At 39.5% G+C, this 19,553-nt stretch overlaps 1 protein-coding gene across 1 annotated transcript; it reads left to right on the forward strand.

Moving 5' to 3' along the window:
• Positions 1 to 568: 568 nt before the first annotated feature.
• Positions 569 to 17,301, forward strand: LOC132863050 (cytolytic toxin-alpha-like). Its single transcript, XM_060895605.1, has 7 exons — positions 569 to 659; positions 2,130 to 3,892; positions 5,318 to 5,437; positions 14,903 to 15,094; positions 15,152 to 15,382; positions 15,449 to 15,565; positions 17,290 to 17,301. Exons 1-7 carry the CDS (start codon positions 569 to 571, stop codon positions 17,299 to 17,301), a joined length of 2,526 nt encoding a protein of 841 aa, XP_060751588.1.
• The last annotated feature ends 2,252 nt before the right edge of the window (positions 17,302 to 19,553 follow it).

Consider the following 19,553-nt stretch of genomic DNA (forward strand, 5'->3'; position numbering starts at 1 on the left):
TTATGGTTTCAGGATTATAAGATCCTATCTGACCTCCAATCTTCACAAAAATAGAACCTAATAATATTATGGTTATTACATGTCTAACAGATGCACTTACCTATTATTTCTATAAATGGGTGGACCAGCCGCAGTCTGTTCCATCTTAAAAATTACCAGATTATTTGCCTTAATTGCTTGTGAAAACGTGTAATTCTTTTTTCTCACTTGGCTATAAATATCTCAGTAAATAAGTGGAAGCTGTTTAAGATTCTGTCAAAGGAGAGAAACACAACACAAAGCAACCATAAACTCTAACATTCTCACATTTATTTGTCTTTGTTCTAGAAGAAAGCCTGCTGTAAACAAGGTAGGATAATCACAGCTTCTATTACAACCGGTACTGGTTAGGGTTAGATGTGGTGGCTATGGGGTACTGCATAATTCCTTCCTTCTTAACAAGCTGGTAGATGTGAAGAAAAGAATTTCACTTTACTGTAATGTATAAGTATTAAATAAAGGCATCTTTTTCTACTGCTGCCACCAATGTAACTGTTATTATATTATCAATATTGCTATTTTGACAGGTATGGAGCCCAAATTTATTCAGATTGCAGCTCTAGGAAGGGCTCTGCATCCTGGAACTCTGTATGACTGCCGCAATGATTCCTTCATTCCAGGTAACTCACAAATTACATTTACATTAACAGCACATGACAGACTCTCTTATCCACAGCGACGTACAAAAGTGCTTTTAATTTATCATTGAACATTAACTCTGGATCACTAGGTTACAGACATGAGATACCATGAGACTAAAACACTGTTCAAAGAAAAAAAACACACACCAAACAGGGGAGAAAGTGTTAGTTGAAGTGTTTCATGAAGAAGTAGGTCTTCACTCTGTGTTTGAAGATATTCAGTGACTCAGCTGTCTGGACCCCTAGGGGACGTTCATTCCACCACCTTGGTGCAGAACAGATAAGAATCTTGTAGTAAACTTACCTCTTACCCTGAGAGATGGTGGGACCAGTGGAGCAGTGCTGTAAGATCTGAGGGTGTGAGGTGCAGTGTGATGAGTGATGAGGGCTTTGAGGGAAGAGGGAACTGGTCTGGTTTTGGCTTTGTAGACAAGCATCAGTGTTTAAATCTGATGTGTTCAGCTACAGGAGCCAGTGGAGGAACACAGCAGTGTGGTGGTGTGGAGAACAAGACAAGTCACACCGCTGCATTTTGGATCAGTTGCAGATAAAGATTTATTTGCATGGTTTAAGGACATTTGCTGGATTTACACAATTTATACATAAACACAGTGTAATTTCCCCTTTCATTAGTCTTCCATTTTATGTTATCGCTATTTAGTAAATTCATAATGTGTAATAAACAATGAAAGTTTGTATCAAATCTACAAATAAGTATCATGAAATTCACAACCTTTTGTATGTACATATTTCATGCTGTCATTTATGTTATTTTATTAATTTATGAATGACTTTCAGGGAATACACTTTATAATGAAAATATAACAATTCAGAAGAACTCAAAGTGCTCATGAAATTCTTTTCAAGACTCAAGTTCTTTTCTAGACTCATCTCAAGGTCTAGATTTCGTGAAACATATTAATAACCACATATAATGAATTAAACTTATTTAAAGTGAGCTGTATCAGTTTTATCTATTAGATATCTATATATTGTCTATTATTTATCTATTATCTATCTATTTTTATGTATTTTTATCTATTTGTCAGATTATCTATTAAACCATAAGGATGTTCTTTGTTCATTTGAGAAGCAGTAAAAGCAAAAGTAAATTTTAAAACAAAATGTATAGTGGCATACAATTTTGTCCTGAAATCTCCATTTAAGTTAAGGTTTTGAACCACAGATGCAAAACTCCACCATGCTAATTTCAATAATGTGAGCTAATTCAATAAAGTGCAACAGACATCTAAATTTAATTAGCTAATGAATAACTCAGTATAACTATGACTAAATTTGTATCTCTCTCTCTCTCATACACATGAGATATATATATATATATATATATATATATATATATATATATATATATATATATATATTATATAATGTATATACACTGTACAGATTGGAACAGAAGTATCACTTGCAGTCTCTCACTCATTTCAGGTATCTCTCTATGGGATAATGAAACAATAAAAAAGGGTTTGGATTCACGTCGTCAGCCCAAGACCGAGCTGAATTTCTCTGCATCTGACTCTCTCAATGAGAAAGCCAAACTCCTAGATGTGAGCGCCTCCCTTAAAGCTAGTTTCCTGGGTGGTTTAGTGGAAGTTGGAGGCTCAGCCAAGTATATGCGTGATAACAAATCTTCAGCACGTCAGAGCCGGGTTTCTCTGCAGTACAGCCAAACAACAAGATATGAATCACTTACTATGGATCAAATAGGAAATATCACCTATCCTGAAGTGTTTGAGGAAGGAACTGCCACACATGTTGTTACTGCTGTAATGTATGGAGCTCAGGCTTTCATGGTGTTTGATCTAACAACCAATGAAAATGAGGACCAAGAAGAGATCGAGGGAAACTTAAATGTAATGGTCAGAAAGATGCCTTCATTTTCCATTGAGGGACAAGGAGCTCTAGCCATGAGTGAATCAGAAAAGAAACTAGCTAACAGTATTAATTGTACATTTTATGGTGACTATGAACTTGAGCAGAATCCCACTACTTATATGGAGGCCCTCCAGCTGTACAGAAAACTTCCATCTCTTCTGAGGGAGAGGGAGAATGATGCAGTACCAATGAAGGTGTGGCTTTATCCCCTTTCACTACTGGGTGAAAAAGCAGCTACCCTTGAGAGAGAAATTCACAAGATGCTGATCACTGAAGCAGAAACTTTACTGGAGGACCTGAGATATGCAGAGACTCAATGCAATGATCTAATTGCAAACATGACTATAAACGATTTCCAGGATGTGAGACAAAGGCTGAAGATGTTTCAGGATTTCATAGGAAGCTACAAGATGATGTTTCTAAAGGCTCTGTCTAGGCTCATTCCTGCTATTCGTGGTGGAACGGAGCAGGAGAAGGCCTTAACAGAAATCATAGACATCCATCAGAAGTCTCCGTTTAGAGCTGAGAAGCTGAATGAGAGGCTTGAGTACAGTCATGCAGAAGTAAATCTGATGAATCTCTATACCAAACAACTGAGTGGTGTCCCTGTTGTAAAATACTCAGCCCTGATGAACAACATGCTTAGTGATCCCACTGTTGATAGTGTGGTGTGCTTCTGCTTCACTTCTCTGATGGATGAAGACCCATATCTGTCAATTCTAACAAAATTTCTGAAAGTAGATGAGTTTGAAAAACTTTCAGTACCTCTAGATTCAGCTGATCAAGACATCAAGGTCTGGTTCCACAAACCTGAAGTAATTGAGAAAATAAAAGATAAGCTATATCTCTTCAAAGGTTTTTTCCAAGCTAATAAAGACAATACACAAATGAGGTTTATCATTGTGTCAGTCTCCGATCCCTCCAATCCTGGAATCTCTATCCGTCTTTATAAAAAAGGGAAAATGGTAGACAGTGCATTTCAACCTGTGTCCAAACCACCTGCACCTCAGGTGGACATTCAGGACAGAAATATAATCCTGAAGCTGCAGAAGTCCCCAACTGGATCAACAGAGCGGTTCAGAGTGGAATACCGGATAATAAATGCCACTGATTCTGAAGCTGATGTAGAAAAATGGGAAGTGAAAAACACTCCAGATGCTCAGGAGAACTTCACACTGACTGGACTTCAGCTAACAAAGCAATACAGGATTCAGTACAGAGCGATTAGTGAAGTTGGAATGAGTGAAGCCAGCGACTCTGTCCTCTTCAACCCCCAAGGAAAAGGAAAATTACAGTTTCCTTTGAACCTGAAATGGGTCAGTTGTATTATAAACTGTTACACTCTAACATGACATTATAGATGTGTCTTGTGTCTTCCTTCTAAGAAGAAGTGAGCTTAGTTAGCTAAATGTTGAACCATAACCCTATTTAGAGAAGTTTTAGTGAGGTTCAGGCCAAGAGTTAGGCCTCTTAACTCAGAACTCTTTCTTGTGCTTCATTCAAGTGACGCTCCTCGCTGGAATATAAAAATTGTCTATGATGATGGCCTTTTGCCATCCAGTATATGCTACAGCAAACCTATTGTCAGGGTTAACCAAGATTTAGAGTGCTCCCTCTGTTGTCTGATAAATTTTAGACAAAATTTATTTGGTGGGAAGCACGTCCAGTACTTGGTTGACTGGGTGGGATATGGACCAAGGGAACGCATGTGGGTCCCAGTACAACACAATCCTGGGCCCAGACCTTATCAGAGACTATCAGAGGCCTATCAGGACTGCGGGCTTAGTAATGTTCCCAGGGGTGGAGGTACTGTAAATTGCGGGTGCCTTCTCAGGCAAATCTGTGGCCACCTGCACACTCTTTTACAGCGTCTCATTCCTATGCAGTTAATCAGCACTGACACATGGCACCTGTGCATGCTGTTATTTAAACCCCAGGGTTTTCTCCAGATGGTGTGTGTACATAGTCTGTGCCACGTATCAGAGCGTCAATTTTTCTGAGAGATAATCATACTCAAGAAGTAATCTCCCTCAATCTGTCCAATCCCACCTGATTTCCCCCAGTGTGAGATTTAGAGAAATTTTATTGAGGTTTATCAGGACGCTTATCTTCTTTTTTTTATCAAAAATATATCTTCTGCCTGGTTCAGCGAGTGACATTTCTCACCGGACCATTAAATTAGCCATGATGAGATTGTTCTCTGTTTCGCTTCCAAGAATGTGGGCTAGCGTATTTCGCTGATCTACTTCTGTGTGCTTTTTATGTCATTACATCCGTGTGCATAAAGCATAGCAGATAGGGTGTTGGATAGACAAGCATGGAGCATGATCTCATTGGTTCGCATAATGCTCTTGCCACAAGAGTTCATAGTATTGAACCGGCTTCCTGTCAACAGTTTTTTTATCCGACAGTTTTTATCGGATAACGTACCCAGCTCTGCATTGACTGCCACTCTGTACTGAGCCGTACCCGTAAAACAACGTAAATTTAAATATCTGAGGTTACATGTCAGACTAGGTGCAATTGTAAAATACACCCGTGGAAAGACGGGTTAAATAATTGCACTCTTATTTCCACACCTGGAAAAGCTCAGTTTGCAGAATAAAATATCTGCTGTTCTGTCTATGTCTATGTAACACCTCTATGTAACTTCACAAATACAGGTGGCAAAAATTAGATCCCTCTTTGGGGTGCTTGGCTTAATCTCTGTGAAATATATCAAATGATTTTTCTCCCCACAGGGCTGGTCAACTGAATACTTTATCACTGAGCTTAGATCCAAACTGATGAACAGATTGGGTACATCACAGTGGAGTCCTTCATCCATCCAACCAGTGGTTAAAAATCTTGTGAAAAACCTTGTGAGTAACAGTGAATACAGTAAGACTCAAGAGGGCATTCAACTCTATTTGTTACACTGTTACTTGTCACTGATATTAGTATCTGTAAAAGCACACTCCTGTTTGTGCTAGTGAGAAAAAGATTAGTCTGCATACACAATAAACTGACACTGACAACTTGTGACAATTGACACAGTTTTTCTTTTTTTTTTGACTTCATAAGGCAGATATTTTTGGACACAGGTAAACACCCAGTGATCAAAGAAATCAAATGGGTTTATCTAGGCCAGACAAAAGTATAAGTGGCAAAACAGATTAGAAATTAAAAAAAATAATAAAAAAAAGGAGTGCTCATTAGCTAAGAGTGTCCATTGATTTTGTATTGGAATCTGTGGTGGGTTAGAAAATATACAATAAAGTACATTCTAGATGGGAATGGTGGCGACTTCGTCACATACTTAATATCTTAATTTAACTTGTAGTTTACGTGCAGCTTGCTGGCACAAACAATTCCACCTTCCATCAGGATCATTCTATCTTCCATGATCCTGAATTGTGTTACATAGGTAAAAATTTTTAAATGTCAATTAAATTGTCCTGCTGACTCAAATAAGCAGCAAATATTACCATTGTCATTTGTTCTTATTAGCCTCGACTTTACTCTGTACACATTATAGGCAATTTATTTGCCATAAATTCTCCCCACAGGAAATTCCATATGAGAATGTAATAAGTAAAGGGATGAGACCAGGAAAAGCTTTACACTATCAAGGGGTTGTTCCAGCAAATTCACCCAAGTATGTATTCATGACCTTATCCACTTACTCGAAAATAAAACAACAATATCATGTATCCTGCAGTCAGTTTGGGATTCCATGAGGAAATCCAAATTGACTGATGTGACTAGTTTTCCTTTTTATAAAAAAAAATCTGTTTTTTATGTTTCCCCTTTCACACAGCTTTACATTTAAAATTATGACCGGAACGAAGGAAGATGATGATATTGCTTTTTGTCTGGAATTGTGGCCAGAATATTTCTCAGTTACAAAGACCTACATTAATGGAAATTGGGAGACAATTCAATTTATTCAGGGATGTCCTCTACCTGCAGGATCATCGTTTGAGATCTTCATTGTTATTGGAAACGAAAACTATGTGGTATAGCATTATCAGAATAAGTATATAAACAATAAAATTACATTAAATAATGTAATTAACATTACATCTACACATATTTTGCTTTTTACTGTTATGGAATTGTGCCCTATTTAGGGTCCATTCCCACCTAATGCCATGTTCCTGGAATTGGCTTTGGGGTGAAAGCAGCTGCTGAAAGTGAGTGCTTTTTTTGCTTTCCAGGTATATTTAAATGGTTGGAGATACATCGTGATGAAATCATATATACCAGTGAACAGACTGGCTGCTCTGAGAATTGAGGGAAATGTCATTATAAACAGTCTTGGCTTTGCTTCGGTAAGACAGATTCTCATATATGTTTAATATACTGTAGCTGCACTGGATAGAGCCTGTGAATAATTTAGGAATTCTTCATTCTTATTTTATGAGAACTGGAGCACATCTGTCTCTGGTAAAGAACAAACATCTAGAACCTCACGCTGGGAGCTTTCCAAAGTACAGTTAGGTGGGGCACAACCAGTCTGCAAACCTGTGAGTAACAAAGCACTGATTTAAAATAGGTGAAACTATTTAAAAATATTTTTGCTACCTAAAGAATAATTAATGAAATATCATATTTGTATTTAGTCAATAAGACTATTAACAATTATTTTTTAAATATTATAAATAAATATTTGCCATAAATATTTGAGCAATGTTTATGACCCTAACAGAACCAACCGTATTTGGGCCAAATCCCTGGAGGATTGAAATGTGGAATGACTTTTTTTTTTCAAGGCGTGGTTCCTTCAGATGCCAGCGGGTATGCTTTTATAATACTGCACACAATATACCTCCACTAGTAAGTGGTAGCTTGATGGTTAAGATGTTGGATGGTTGGACTGATTGGAAGGTTGGTATTTCATACTGTATCTTGGGACCACCAAGCTGCAACTGCTGGGATCCTGCTAAGTTGTATAAAAGAGAGAAATGCAAGTTGCTCTGGATAAGGGCATCTGCCAAATGCTGTAAAGGTTCACTTTTATTAGCATTAAACCAGTATGAAACATCACACTTCCCAATCCTCCAAAACACCTGTGTACATTCATATATAAGTACTGGGCAAAAATAAAAAATACACTTTACTTTACAAATTACTTAATCTAAATATTTGTTGTGAAAACTTGGTGCTTTTAAAAAGCATTAATAGTATCAGCTACACTTTGAGCAGTTTTATATTGAAATTAGCCGGCAAGTTGGGAACTGGTATGTTTTGCAGAAAATTGGTCTATTACATAAGTTTATTTACTTTAATTACATACAGGTATTTTTGGTGGAAATCTGATCCAGAGTTGAGTAATAACATTTTTAATCCAAATGTTTTATGTGCCTTTTAGATTTGAAATAAATTTCAAGACTGGACCAAATGAAGGTGATGACATTTATTTTCATTTTAAGACTGAGCTACAGAATGTGGTCTTTGACAGTTACAAGAATGGAAAGTGGGAGGATAAACAATCAACAGATGATGTGCTATTTGCTAAAGGAGAAGGCTTTGATATCATCATGGTTATTAAACGAACTGGATATGAGGTGAGGTGAAGTAATTTGATTTAATCACCAATTGTAAACAGAGAAAATAAGATTAATTTAATATTATAACTAAGGTTACGCAAGTTTACATTACCTTTACATGTATCTGTTCAGGTATTTTTGAATGGCCGTTTTTTGTATTATTTTCCCCAACGTATACCAGAGGAAAAAGTGTCCACACTTCAAATACGAGGAGATGTCCTTATAAAAACCTGTGCAATTATTCACGTAAGTCATTATGTCTTTAATCTTGCTCTCTCTCTCTCTCTCTCTCTCTCTGTTTCTATAAATGTGTGCATGTGTGACATATGCTGTATATTGGACACATAAAGCATGAATATATTCTTTTTTTTTTTACTAGATGGACAGATTTAATCTGACACTCAATCTCTCTGCCCATATTTGAGAACACGTCCATCTCCACTGACTCGATCTTCAAGATCAGGTTTTCTGTTTTGCTGTGCCCAAGTATCATAATATTCATAATCAATCGATAATAGTCGTAATTTCTCAGTGTCTGTTGGTGACAACCAGAAATAAACGATGTACGTCTGTTTTTTTTTAAAAATTAGAATGAAATCTCTGCAGTGGTGTCAAATTTGCTTTTGCTTTTCTTTCCATAAAACGTAAATGAGATACAAAATTAAATGATAAACAGTCAAGTTAGGGTTGACTTTTATGGGTAGCTTCTCAAAGTTCACTTTCAGGGAGAGTGGAGCAATTTTCAGAGATCTATATTGACAATGTGTGCCCATATCACATGGTAGCATGGATTATTTCTTTTCATGATCATTTACTGTACACTATTCCTGCTAAATTACCAATAAATTGCCAATGTTGATCCAGTTTCAGGTGATTTCTTTCCCCTTTCCTTGAACATACTGTACCACTCTAGATCCATTTCATCCAAGCACAGGAAATAGTTCCTGGCCTTTACTTTCTTCTCTAAATGAGCGGAGTATTGTTCAGATTCAGTACTGCATGACATATAGATGCATTAACAGATCAAATCTGATTTTAGTGAATCAGGAGTTTTAATTGTTAAATTAAAAATGGTTATCATAAAAGTACTATTAAACATAGCCTACAAAAGGGAACTTTATAATTTACCCTTCTATAATAGCCAATTGCATGCCATTTATTCAATTGAATTAACTGAACAATTAAAAAAACATTTCACATGTAAATCACAAATGCTAAAATGTAAGAGCCCCTCTTCTGTCACATTTTCTGAAGTTACAAACATGTACACATATTAATCACATTAACACTAATTAAAGACAGACCACTACAGACCACTCAGAAAAAGAAGGCAGCCAGAAAAACAATCTTTTTTGACAAAAACATATTTTGTCTTATCTGGGTTGAAGTCCAGTTTTAAGAAGGCCAGGAACACTGATGACAAAAGCAAAAATGTTCTTGCAGGGAATTGATGAGTTTATCCATTTTGAGTTGATTCTGCTGAGTACTTAAAGCATCTCGGTCCCCATTCACTCGAATAAGATAGCTGCATCCTTCCAACTCCAATAAAAGTAAGCCATCACAGTTTCAATCCATTGTCCGTATTATGCTTTAAGCATGTAATGGGCTGGACACAAAAGGTCCTTCTATGAATACAAAATAAACTCAATCACAAGTTTGCATTCATTAACAGTACACAACAAACAGTGCCAGAAATATAACAGTCTTCCATATAAAGTCAAAACATTGCAGTAGAAATAACTCACAGTGGCAATAGAAACAAAGGTTTCCCATCAAGATGCCTTTCACAGAAGCCAGTACAAAACCTTGTAAACCACAAACTCTGGTGGAAGCCACTCCCTTTTTTTCTACTAGCCTACTACCTTATATACATTAAACACCCTCAAGGTTTTCCCCTATAGGTAAGGAATGGAACTAGATCTAGTAGCAGTCTAGACCTGTTAAACACTGTCCTGAACTAACAGGCCAGCCATCCCTTCCATCTGTTCTATTATCTGTAAAGCCCACATTGTTTTTAAAGCACCATCTGGACATCCAGCAGTTCAGAGACCATAAGCTGCCTTAAACTGACCATATTACTCCCTCAGACATTGCTTTATTTCAAAATAATAGCACAAAATTAATCATAAAATAGAGGGAACAAAGGTAAGAAAATTTTTTAAAAATTATTTGAAACCATGAACTACGTCACAGAAACCTTAAATTGTAGTTTCAGATTACTGACTATGAATTTTTGCCAAAAGTTTCATTTTAACCAGTTTGCCTTCAAAACAATGCATTCACATTTTTCTTAGCTGTCACTAAGAACTTTACTTAGCTGCTCTGAGTGGTAAAACACGCGGTGGTGGTGTGTGTTTACACCAACACGGAATGGTGTAAGAACTCTGTACTTGTTTCTAGTTACTGTTCATGGCTAGTGGAGTTTGTGACTAATGTGTCTCTAATGTGACTAACCCCAGCACTAATGCTAAAGAGGCGCTATGTGAGCTATATGGGGCTATTAGCGATCTGCAGAATGTTCACCCCGATGGACTGTTTATCATCGCCGGAGATTTCATTCATGCAAATCAAAGACAGTGCTCTCTAAATTCCATCAGCATGTGGACTTTGCAACAAGAGGAGAAAACACGCTAGATCTTGTTTACACAAACATTACCAGCAGGAATCTTGTGGAGCCGCGCCCCCTATCATGCGGAGCCACGCCCCCCACCTCGGCTACCCAGACCACATCTCTGTTATGCTAATTCCAGTATACAGACCACTCATCAGACTATAAACCGGTTCTGAAGCAGGTGAAAACCTGGCCAGCAGAAGCCACCTCTGCTCTTCAGGACTGCTTTGAGTGTACTGACTGAACATCTTCAGGGAGGCTGCAACCAACAGCGACTCCATCAACTTGGAGGAGTACACGGCATCAGTGACCAGCTACATCGGCAAGTGCATTGATGACGTCTCCAATACCGTCTCCAATACCGTCACCACACACTCCAACCAGAAGCCATGGTTGACTGCTAAAGTGCATGCACTGCTGAAGACTAGAGACCTTCAGAACAGGGGACAGAGCGGCCCTAAGAACAGCAAGGGTCAAACTGCCCCGAGCCATCAGAGAGGCAAAGCGAGCCCATGCCCAGACAATCCCCAGCCACTTCCAGGACAACAGAGACACCCGGCGCATGTGGCAGCTTCACCTGCCTGTGATAATGATGCCTCCCTCCCAGATGCGCTGAATGACTTCTACGCTCGGTTTGAGGTGCAGAACAACGTAACGGCAAGGAAGACCATCCCTCCCCCTGATATCTTTCTTTGAGTGCAGTTTGTCCTCTACAAATAATCCATAATGCAGCTATGAGACTTATTTTCAACCTGCCTAAGTTCTTCACACCACCCCACTGTTGTGCTCCTCCACTGGCTTCTGGTAGCTGCATGCATCATACCTTGAGAGGTACCAGCACTGCTCCACTGGTCCCACCATCTCTCAGGGTAAGAGGTAGGTACACAACAAGACTCTTATCTGTTCTTTCAGCGAGGTGGTGGAATGAACGAATGAAGCCCTACATCTTCCTTAAACCTTTACCCATTTGAGGATATCATTTTGCCAAGAGACTGAGTATATAGGTAGAAAAGGAGAAGACCAAATACTGAGCCAGATGTTGCTCCCCTCCTTCTTATCCTATATGAGCAACCTTCCAGGAAGGAAGTAAACCATTCCTATGCTGATGCACCAATTCCAAGACTCCTGAGGGTGGACAAGAGTGTCTTGTGGTTTGTTCATTTCTACAAAGTTTAAAGCATTTAGTATAACAAATTTTGTGACAATTGCAGGTGATGACCAAGTGCCACCCAGAGCGCAGAAACCAATGTCACAGTAGCAATGAGCAGTGGGAGTACAATTCCAAAATATAGCTCAGATAGAGATTGTAAATGCTCTCTCCCATCTCATAAATTCTTTACCCTCCTGATATCTGGCAGGAGGTACAGCAGCATTCGGAATACCACCAAAAGACTCAAAACAGTTTCTTTAATGACTGTCAGATTAATTAACACTCTTCTACCACCCAGTGCTTACCTGTGCTAGTCAAACACAACCCAACGTGACTCAAATAAGACTGCACACCATCATATTACAAAGCTGCATCAGACACGTTTCAGATTAGAATTTATTTTGCTGCCAGTATTACTGTTATACTTTTTGCTACTACACTACAAAACAGTCCACTGTTTGCAGCCCATGTCCTGTGAATTTATTGTTCCATCTTGTATATCTATTATCCTGTATTCTACTAGTAAAACTAACTCTCACCCCCTCGCTCTTACCCTCCTCAACCTTTACTCTGTCTCCCCTTCTTCTGTAGCTTCTGGCATTCTTTCTTCTCTTCCTGATCCTGAGTCTTTTTCTAACTAACCCTCACTACCATTGGACTCAGCCACAGATACTTTCCTCTCATCTCTTTCCTCAAATATGTTTTCTTTTCCTAACAACTCTTTTCCTAACTACTTTCTCTGCCCTATGTCCACTAAACCCAAGAAAACCTCTTGTTCTGCTCCTTGGCTTTCAGATGTGCTGCGCAACAATCGAAGAGAGCTAAGATCATCAGAGAGAAAGTGGAAGAAATCACAACTTGACGCAGATCTTGATTCTTACCGAACACTCCTGGCCAAGTTCTTTTCAGATATGACTTCTGCCAAGACTTCCTTCAACAAGGAAAAGCTTCAAGCTTCCTCACATGACCCTCGGAAACTCCACATCATCTCTTCTCTACTTAAAACCCCGGCTCCACCTTCTTCATCCTCCCTGACTGCAGAAGACTTTGCTTCTTTTTACCAGGAGAAGATTCAGGAAATCTGCCAGACCTTCACTTCTGCCCCGACTGCACCTACATCTCACAGTATGGATTCCCCCACTCCTTCGTTGTCGCATTTCTCAACTGTAGCAGCAGAAGAGATTTTACAACTCATCCAGTCTTGCAATCCTACCACCTGCCCATTGGATCCACTCCCTTCCACTATGCTCCAGACCATCTTGCAAGACCTTCTGCCCTTCATTACAACTATCATCAATAGATCCATAGCATCCGGTCAGGTACCAACTACTTTCAAGAGAGCAAGGGTTATTCCCATCCTAAAGAAACCTGCTCTGGATCCATCAGACATCAGTAACAACAGACCAGTATCACTTCTCTCGTTTCTTTCAAAAATTCTTGAACACATTGTCTATAATCAACCTTCTGTCTATCTCTCACAGAACAACCTCCAAGATCCCAACCAGTCTGGCTTTAAAGCAGCTCATTCCACAGAGACAGCCCTTTTGGATGTCTCTGAGAAACTAAAAATGTTGCTAGATCAGCCAAACTGTCATCCGTCCTTATCCTCCTTGACCTTTCAGCATCGCTTGATACAGTCAACCACAAGACTCTCTTGTTCACCCTCAGGAGTCTTGGGATTTGTGGATCAGCTTGGGAATGGTTCTCATCCTACCTGGAATTATGCTCATATCAGGTAACATGGAGGGGAGTGACATCTGCTCCATGCAGACTCTCCACTGGCGTCCCACAGGGCTCAGCAGTTGGTCCTCTTCTTTCTCCCTGTATACTCACTCTCTTGATCCAAAATGTAGCTGCACAGCTTGTTTTCAACCTGCCAACGCCCTCATCACTCTTCGCACTGCACCCCGCACCCTCCAAATGCTGACCTATCTGAGTTACTATACTATATCTTGACCTGCATCTGCATGATTTTATGGATTGTGCCCCTGCCACATGATTGGCTGATCAGATAACTGCATAAATGTGCAGGTGTTCAGGTCTTCCTTTTAAAAAGGTGAATGTAGTGAATGTAGTGTAATGTAGTGGATGGTGAATGTAGGTACAAAGCAACTTTGCGAGGAACAAAAATATAAGTCACTATATATGAGATATATGGCAATGATCAGATATCATGTAATGTCAGACAAAAGCTAATATACTAGTGTTTTGAAGGGGGCTAGTGTTACAAATACAGATATTTTAAAATGACAAATTATAAAAAAAAAAAAAAAGTAAGCGCTTTAAACAAAACTCATTATTCTAATGTAGAGTTCCTTGGAGCTCTATGCCGTGTGACACTAATCAAGTACTTTCCCAAGCATCTGTATTTTTGCAGAATGCATTTATGGTGAATTGAGATTAAATATCTATAAATATGTCATACCTATGGCCAGACAGAGTTTCTAAAAGACAAGAGTCTAAAAAACTTCATTGACCTTATCATAATAAAACTTCCAGAAAGCCTGTAGCATTGGAGATACTTTCTTTCATTAAAACAGATCTACAGTCTTTATTAAACCTAGTAAAATACCATAAGTTGTACAATTAGCAGTCCTAGGCATGCCAGTTTGCCATCATCTGTATCAGAAAAAGAAACTCTTCACTACATATTAGTCGTACCTTACAAGAATTGCATTTCACTTTGTCATTTTTCAACATCACATAGTACATCAAAATATACAGTACAACAACAATCCAACAAACAATTATGGATTAGATACTTCCTGTTTCGTCGACTTACTTTCTGTTTCGTCGACTTACTTCCTGTTTCATCACTTCCTGTGTTTGAATTGTTTGCCGCATGCGGGTCTCATTTGTTTGCTTGGCTAAGTATTTTAATTCATTTTTGAGTTATCCTGAGCTATACTTTAACTTCTTACTTTTTACAAAGTGCGAACACACCGGCAATAGCATCTTAAGAGTAGAACAATCGCTCGGAATACTTTTTGATATCGCTAACATTTTATTTGTTTTCCTGAGTGTCCGCTTCTAGCTGGTTAGCATCACTATCATCACTAGCCTGTTAGCCCGGTTACCGCTAGTACACCTTTTTCACCGTGGCCGTGGGGAAGCAGATCCACGACCTACAGATGAAGGAGGCCGACCTGGAAGATTCCAGGCGCGACCTGGAAGCTTCCTGAAAGCCGTGCTGGAAGCTTCTTGGTCAGTCGCTCACCTGTCTCAGGTAAATCCCCGGCGTGAAAATACTACTCCCTCCACCTCTACTTCATGTGTTTCTCAGTCCAGGCCCAGCGCACCCAGGAAACAGCCTGCCCAGGTGCTGTTCACTCCGGCACCAGGGTACAGCAGTCCCTGGGTGCAGCAGCGGAAGACGCGAGCCGGCCCCCCGGTCAAGGACCTCTCCCCCTCCGCCCTCACCGGTTTTCGAGATCCCCACCCGGAACCCCTTCGCGAGACGGACCGCGACGCTGTGATCATCAGAGACTCCAACATCCGCCACGTCCATGCCTCTGTGACTAAAGGTAAGGCTCGCACTCACTGCTTACCTGGTGCTCGTGTTCTTGATGTCGCACCACAGGTCCCTAGGGTCGTGAGCAGAAACACCAGAGCTGTGGTTCTTCACGCTTGCATGAACAACACCAGCCTGAGGCAGTCGGAGATCCTAAAGAGGGACTTCAACACCCTGGTGGAGACGGTTTGCAGCACAGCGCCCACGGCGAGGATCATCGTGTCTGGACCTCTTCCCACGTACCAGCGAGGAATCGAAAGATTCAGTAGACTTTTTGCTTTAAATGAATGGTTACAGTCATGGTGTCAGGCTCAGAATTTACTCTTTATTGATAACTAGAATGTTTTCTGGGACTGTCCTAGGCTGTTCCGTGCTGATGGCCTGCACCCCAGCAGAGTTGGAGCGGAGATCCTCTCGGACCACATCTCCAGGGCGCTGCACACCTTCTGACTGGTAAACTATGAAATAAATCTAAATTTTAATAGCCATCGTTCACCTCGTCACATTGATACAAATGCACATGTAGCTCATCCTATACAAACTGTGTCTGTTCCCCGAGTAGTGAGATCAAAAAGTAAATGCATGAGAAGTTCTCAAAATAATCTTACTGTAATTCAACCAGAAAAATGGCAAAGAAACAAACAAAAACAGTTCTTAAAGTTCAGGCTTCTGAACATTAGATCACCCAAAGCACTGTAAAGGAAATCATCTCAGAAAATAGCCTTACTGCACTCTGCCTTACTGAAACTTGGATTAAACCAAATGAATACATTAATTACTACAGTAATTGAGTCTACACCATCAGGATATATCTGTAAACATGAGCCTCGTCAGAGTGGTCGTGGAGGTGGTGTTGCCACTATCTTGTGATTTCCTTACTGTTACCCAGAGAACACAGTATAGATTTAGTTCTTTTGAAGTGCTTGTTCTTAATGTTACACTCTCACACATGCACACGAAAAAATCCATGATGTATTTTGCTATAGCGACCGTGTATAACAGACCCCCAGGGCCCTACACTGATTTTCTTATGCCTCTTTTCCACCGGAAAGAACCGGGTGCTGGTTCAGAGCTAGCGCTGGTGCTGGTTCAAAGTTGGTTCCACTGGCGAACCCTCTAAGAACCGGTTTGCCTTTCCACCGGTTAGAGAGCATCACAGAGCCGAGTGTGACATCACTGTATACGTCTCACGTGTCCCAGCAACTTTAGTGCAGCAGCGGCAAACACAAACACATCAACAATGGCGGATGTTGCTTTACTGTTAATGCTCATGGCTTTGCGAACATACATGGGCATCCAAACGCGTCGAATATAACGTGTACGTGCAGCTCCATGTAATGTGTATAAACGGAGGTTGTAATCGATAAAGTACATAATGTTATTTTATCATTAACACAGAAAAAAGTTAGCCTTAGCATGTAGCTACTTACTATTATGTGTGCTGATAATGTATCATATTGCGGTAAAGTAAAAGTGTATTAAACATTAGTATACTTAAGGTACATTAACAAATGCGCTAACAGTAGCCCCGCCCACAGCCCCTGACACAAGCGGTTCTTAGGTCTAGATCAGCAACGTTTTGGTGCTACTTAAGAACCACTTTTCCTGGTTCAGGACCGGTGCTTTGGCTGTCGAAACAGAAAGAACTGGTTCTAAATTAGGCTCTGGCTCCGAACCAGCACTCAAACTGCCTCGGTGGAAAAGGGGCATTAGAGAGTTTGCAGATTTTCTTGGAATTGAATTATGGAATTATGGGTCAGAGCGTAGCAACAACATGGACACGTTAACATGCTGATATGAACGGCTTCCACAAATAACTACCATTTATCTGCATGTGGTTCAAAGGGTGCACACGGTAACTATTAATAGTGTGTCAAATATTATAATGTTGTTCATGTGCTGTTGTGTAGGATGTGTTATGAATTATATATATAAGTTGTATATAAGTGTATTGTGCATTGTACTGTCCGTGATTGGGACTAATTATTTACATTTTACATTTACAGCATTTAGCAGACACTCTTATCCAGAGTGACTTACATTTTTCTTATTTCAGTTTATACACCTGAGCAATTGAGGGTTAAGGGCCTTGCTCAGGGGCCCTGCAGTGGCAACTTGGTGGACCTGGGATTCGAACCAGTGACCTTCCGATCAGTAGGCGAACACCTTAACCACTGAGATACCACATCCCACAATCCCATAATTATGAATGGATTGTAGTTTGTGGATGTTTATTATGATTGTGAGATGTGTATTTGAATGTTATATGTTTATATTTTTTATAGTTTTCATGGTGTCTGAAGAGAGAACGAGTGAGTGTGTAAATAAATTCAAACGACATCAGTACGATGCGTGGGCATTATTTTATTGAACCAGTGCAGCTACAATACTCACCCTCAAGAGAGAAACTCATAACCTCGAGTGAAAGTGGAGAAAAACTAAATTAGAGGTTTTTAGAATTGCGTATAAGGACAGTATGCCCAACTATAGACAGGCTCTAAAAGCTGCTAGGGCTCTGAGCACCTGAGCAAACTCATAGAAAATAACCAGAACAATCCCAGGTTTTTATTCAGCACAGTGGCTAGATTAACAAAAAAACAGAAATGTGAACACACTATTACCTCACAGTTCAGTAGTGGGGATTTTATGAGATTCTTTACTGATAAAATTAAAAGCATCAGAAACAAAATAGTTGATGTTCTACATGTGAGATGTACAGCTTGTGAATCAGTTTCACCTAAAGTGCTACACACAACTACAGTGCTTTACAAGTAGAGGACAGGAAGAGTTAGATAAGCTTATTACTACAGCTAAATCAACAACTTGTTCACTAGACCCCATCCCAAATAAATTACTGAAAGAAGTGTTACATAAAGCTGGTGAGCCTCTTCTTTATATTATTAACTCCTCGTTGTCTTTAGGTTACATCCCTAAATCCTTCAAGTTGGCAGTTATTAAGCCACTCATGAAAAAACCTAATTTAGATCCTAATGAACTATCAAATTACAGACCTATTTCACATCTTCCATTTATGTCTAAAATACTAGAAAAGGTTGTGTCTGTTCAACTGTGCTCCTTCTTACAGGAGAACAATATCTTCGAAGAGTTTCAGTCAAGTTTCAGGCCCCATCATAGCACAGAAACTACACTTGTAACAAGTTACAAATGACTTGTTCTTAGCTTCGGACCAAGACTGTATGTCACTATAAGTTCTACTTGACCTTAGTGCTGCATTCAACACTAAAGATCACAACATTCTTCTAGATCGCTTACATAATTACACAGGTATTCATGGACAGGCTTTAAGTTGGTTTAGATCCTACCTGTCTGATCGATACCATTTTGTAGAATTAAATGGTGAATCCTCCAGTTTATTACCAGTTAATCATGGGGTCCCTCAAGGATCAGTCCTTGGACCCCTGCTCTTCTTGATATACATGCTTCCATTAGGGAACAATATTAGAAGACATGGGATTAATTTCCACTGTTATGCTGACGATACACAGTTATATACACAGTTAGATACACAGTTATTACGATACTCATCAAAACCAGATGAAATAGCTAAAGTGTCCAAATTAACTCAGTGCCTTAGAGAGAGAAAATATTAGATGAGCTGTAATTTTCTGTTATAAAACTCCGATAAGACAGAAATACTACTTGTAGGTCAAAAACCAGTACACACAAACTCTCACAATTCAACTTCCATTTAGAGGGATGTACTGTTACTAGTAGCTCGAGAGTGAAAGACCTGGGTGTTTATTAGACAGCAACTTGTCTTTTGAAAATCATAGTGCCCATACTACAAAAACAGCCTTCTTCCACCTTAGAAATATTGCCAAGCTGAGAAACATCCTGTCTGTATCTGATGCTGAGAAACTAGTTCATGCATTCATGACCTCTAGACTGGACTATTGTAATGCATTACTAGGTGGTTGTCCTGCATCTTTAATAAATAGGTTAGTCCAAAATGCAGCTGCCAGAGTTCTCACTAGGACAAGAAAGTATGACCATATAACCCCAATTTTATCATCTCTACACTGGCTACCTGTTAAGTTTAGAATTGTTTACAAACTGCTGCTACTTATGTACAAGGCTCTTAATGGTTTAGCTCCCATGTATCTAACTAGTCTTCTAACACGTTACAATCCTTCACGCTCTCTGAGATCACAAA

Source organism: Tachysurus vachellii, chromosome 20, assembly GCF_030014155.1.
Source record: "Tachysurus vachellii isolate PV-2020 chromosome 20, HZAU_Pvac_v1, whole genome shotgun sequence".
Taxonomy (NCBI): Eukaryota; Metazoa; Chordata; class Actinopteri; order Siluriformes; family Bagridae; genus Tachysurus; species Tachysurus vachellii.

Excerpts from the sequence above, each read along its gene's own strand:
- LOC132863050 (XM_060895605.1), top strand. The coding sequence starts at position 569 with ATGGAGCCCAAATTTATTCAGATTGCAGCTCTAGGAAGGGCTCTGCAT. Across the intron at positions 5,438-14,902 it reads AAAATCTTGTGAAAAACCTT|CTGGTTAGCATCACTATCAT; the intron begins GTGAGTAACAGT and ends GTCCGCTTCTAG. Across the intron at positions 15,095-15,151 it reads CAGTCGCTCACCTGTCTCAG|TCCAGGCCCAGCGCACCCAG; the intron begins GTAAATCCCCGG and ends TGTGTTTCTCAG.